The sequence below is a fragment of the Egretta garzetta genome, unplaced genomic scaffold (assembly GCF_000687185.1).
Source record: "Egretta garzetta isolate BGI_Z169 unplaced genomic scaffold, ASM68718v1 scaffold671, whole genome shotgun sequence".
Classification (NCBI taxonomy): Eukaryota; Metazoa; Chordata; class Aves; order Pelecaniformes; family Ardeidae; genus Egretta; species Egretta garzetta.
The window spans coordinates 103,839-107,941 of record NW_009258490.1 but is presented as its reverse complement, the minus strand read 5'-3'; the positions used below and the strand labels follow the sequence as shown (position 1 = coordinate 107,941).

Here is a 4,103-nt window from a genome sequence, read left to right as displayed (position 1 = left end):
GCTCCCGAATCGCCACCCCAACGCCATCCGGTGCAGCGTTAGCCTGCAATGGGCAAGTTTTCCAGCTCAGCATCCCTCCCCGTGTCACCCATGGCCAGGAAAATTCAGGCAAACTCAAAAAACCAGGACCCACACCCCAGCAGCTGATGGATATTAAAATTTTTCATCTTTATGGTGCAAATCTGGCAAATAAGAGACCTGGCCAACAGTCTTACTGCGCACTGAGCACTGCCGTTCCTGAAGAGACGTACTACAGTGAGCACTGCATCTTATCTCTGCCTTTTCCATAGCAGAGCAAAACCCAAATTCTGCTTATTGGTGTCTGGATGTTGAAAACAAACCCAACACAGAGCACCTGCGTGCTAAGCCAGCAGTAAAGCAAAAGGCTTGCGCAGAAGAAAAAAATAAATCAGAGGCTCCAAGTGAAACAAATACATGAGAGCCATTCATCTGAACCCTTCTGCCCTGCCCGAAGCCAAAGCACCAGCACTACTGCTCACGCACGGTGCTTTCCCTGCTGTATCTGCATCAGCATTACCTTAAGTAAGCGGTCGCTGTTCAGCAAGTCCAGCAGTTCCTCCTCAAATTCCTCCAAGGAAGGGTACAGCCGGACAGACAGCCTCTCCAGATAGCAGGTGACCGGCTTCATCAGCCGGGGCTTCTGCAAGCAGTCACCTGAAAAGACAAGGCGGTGGCCACGGGTCAGACCACATCTGGGGGTGACACCGCAGGGGCACCTGCTGCCGGACCCGAGCCAAAAGCAGTGCCGGGGAGGGGTTGTGGTCCTGTGTGGGATCCCCAGCTTCCCCGGCACATACACATCTTTACACCCAGGAGAGACCCAGAAATTGGCCTTCGGTGCCAATGGATGCAGTCTGTTTACTTAACACCACTGCAGTGCTGGGGTGCCCTGCGGTGCAAGACCCTGGCTCTGCCCTCTTCCACTTCTGAGGGGTGGTCTCAGCAGCACCGGGGACTCGGCTGCTTTGGAGACCTCGCTCAGCTTTAACATTAACAGTTACAACCCCCACAGTGGTTAGCAGTAGGGTTTTCCAGGCAGGAAGCTGAAGAATAATTCAGCTGCAGAACTGAGAATACTTTTTGCCCTCTGAATCTTCAGGTCACGTAAATTATAATTGCAGCAGCTCCAACGGCAAGGCTGCTACCCACAGGGAAAGATTAACGGGGGCTGCGCGTGCAAGAGCTCATCCCCCTGAACCTGCCAGACCCCCAGCGATCCTGAGCCCTGCCACGGAGGAGGACGACTTTAAACAAGCTGCAAGAGCTTCCCCAAAGACTCTGCCGAGTGACTGTAATTAAACCAACCATCACTTATCCCTAGCAGCTTCCCAGGAGCAAAGCAATTAACAGACGGGGAACAGACCAAGGCTGTTTTGACACCTTTCAGGATGAGCTACGAACGCAAGGGCTGCAGCCCCGCCAGCCCATGCAGCGGGAGATGCTCTTGCCAAGGGGCAGCACTGCAGAGAACCCATCGGTGCTCCCAGAAACCCCATCCCAGCGCCCCACCTGCCCTATCCGCAGCCCCCCCAGGGTCCTGCCGCCTTCGGCAGAAGTGGCACAGGCAGCAGGGCAAGGGAAGGAGCCCTTACTCGCATCTCCAAGCGCCGGCAGCAAGCCAGGAATGGTCTGCAGCCCAGAGATCAGAAGGTTTTCAGGAAGGAGGTGAAATATCGTCTCCAGGGGCTGGTGGGGCTTCAGGGCGTACTGCAGGTGGCTCTTCTCCATCACCGTCAGGTATTTGTTCTCTGAAAAGGAGAAAACATCCCAAGATGACCAAAAACCGGAGGAGACAGCTTCGCAGCACCACCGTTGAAGAAATCATTGTCCATGAACACATGTGCTGGGAGCAAAGGAAAACCTGGGTTTGCCTGGCCAGGCTTTTCCCAGCTGGCAGTAAGGCACGTCCACTTGGCGCTGCCAGGGCACGGACCACGTATCGCATCGACCGGACACACACGATGCCCATTTGGATAAGAGAGGCCGCCAAGAAAGGAGCGAGACGCCATGTCTTGCTGCTGCTTACTTTCCACGGGGTCCTGGAAGCGCGGGTGCAGTAAGGCACGTGGTGTCCCGTGGTACAGCTTCAGCCTGAAAGCAAGGAGCACACGCAGTGGTCAGTAAATCCACCCTGAAGCACAACTTCATCTCCCACAATGCCTCTGCTCGACAGCAAGAAACCACCTTCCTACTCTGTACCCACGGTAAAACCCCCATCCTTTAGGGAAAGGGCCAGCATCACTCACAAACCCATCCCTGCTCCCCCAGCAGGGAAGAGTTCCAGGTTTCTGGCTTTGTTTCTGCAGCCCCAGGACCACCCTTTCTCCCCCCCAGAGCAGCCGTGCACATTGCCACCCCAATTCCCAGCACGCCCCATCACACGGCGGTGGGGACACCTACGTTTTGTCCTCAGTGGCCGGGTCTGTCGCCTCCGACCCGCTGCCGAAGAGGGGGATGAGTCCAAAGCCGCAGGAGAGGTGCTGAGAGCCCCCATCCCCTTCCCCGGCTGTCGTCACCACTTCCACGACAGCAGCGATGCTGGGGTGGCTCAAGGAGGTGTGGAAGTAAACGGTCTGGGACAGGGAAGGAGAGAGAAAGGGTTCGTCAGAGCCGGCGGCAGCCGCAGGCAGAGCGATACCTGGTTGCATTTGGACAGCCAGCAGCACAACCACAATATCTGTCAAAACTCCCAAATGGCACCTCACGGCAAAGGACCTCTGGCGCCATTTGGAAACCTCAACCTCCTTAAATCGTAAATACCATTAACTTATTTCTAATTTTTTTTTAAATTTAACACCCATTTTCCGGAGTAACTCGCAGGCTGCAGACCCCGTAAAAGCGGGGCTTCGACTCGCCCCTGACCTACAGCATTATAGCAAGCCCCACACTGGGAAAGCCAAAGGAGCTGGAACCCCTCCTGCCATGGGGAGGGGAGGTGGGATGGCCCAGACCGGAGGGCAGGAGGGGATGGGACAGGACACAGGTCACCTCCCCGGGACAGGATTTAAAGCTAGGTTAATCCTTCTATTAAAAACTCATTACCGTGGTGTTCCAGGGAAAGCGTTTACTGCAATCACAGGCTGTCAGGAACGGATAACGGAGAGAGACATTACCGCAGCAACCCAGGGAAATAAATCGTTATTCTATTATCTTTTATTGCAAAACGTTGAAATAATGACCGCTGGCCGCAGACCGATGCCTGGCCTAGCAAAGGCACAGAGCGCCCTTACAGCAGATCCCCTGTAAAGCCAGGCTTGCTGTTCCCTCTGCCAGCGCCAACACCACTTTGCGACAGCTCGTTCCTCTCCCCTAAACCCCACGAGGACGATGCGCAACGGGGGTCACCTCCCCAGCGCCGGCGGCAGCCGCAGGCAGAGCGATACCTGGTTGCATTTGGACAGCCAGCAGCACAACCACAATATCTGTCAAAACTCCCAAATGGCACCTCACGGCAAAGGACCTCTGGCGCCATTTGGAAACCTCAACCTCCTTAAATCGTAAATACCATTAACTTATTTCTAATTTTTTTTTAAATTTAACACCCATTTTCCGGAGTAACTCGCAGGCTGCAGACCCCGTAAAAGCGGGGCTTCGACTCGCCCCTGACCTACAGCATTATAGCAAGCCCCACACTGGGAAAGCCAAAGGAGCTGGAACCCCTCCTGCCATGGGGAGGGGAGGTGGGATGGCCCAGACCGGAGGGCAGGAGGGGATGGGACAGGACACAGGTCACCTCCCCGGGACAGGATTTAAAGCTAGGTTAATCCTTCTATTAAAAACTCATTACCGTGGTGTTCCAGGGAAAGCGTTTACTGCAATCACAGGCTGTCAGGAACGGATAACGGAGAGAGACATTACCGCAGCAACCCAGGGAAATAAATCGTTATTCTATTATCTTTTATTGCAAAACGTTGAAATAATGACCGCTGGCCGCAGACCGATGCCTGGCCTAGCAAAGGCACAGAGCGCCCTTACAGCAGATCCCCTGTAAAGCCAGGCTTGCTGTTCCCTCTGCCAGCGCCAACACCACTTTGCGACAGCTCGTTCCTCTCCCCTAAACCCCACGAGGACGATGCGCAACG

At 54.8% G+C, this 4,103-nt stretch overlaps 1 protein-coding gene across 1 annotated transcript in view; it reads right to left on the bottom strand.

Moving 5' to 3' along the window:
• NPHP4 (nephrocystin 4) overlaps positions 1-4,103 on the bottom strand; it is a gene marked incomplete at its 3' end in the record, with an annotated part of 23,926 nt that overhangs the window by 8,600 nt on the left and 11,223 nt on the right. The window contains exons 3-6 of the mRNA XM_035900951.1: positions 2,422-2,594; positions 2,048-2,112; positions 1,614-1,769; positions 501-675 (exon numbers count right to left, since the gene is read on the bottom strand). Coding sequence (XP_035756844.1) covers positions 501-675; positions 1,614-1,769; positions 2,048-2,112; positions 2,422-2,594 — 569 coding nt within the window. The remainder of the gene's footprint in view (positions 1-500; positions 676-1,613; positions 1,770-2,047; positions 2,113-2,421; positions 2,595-4,103) is intronic.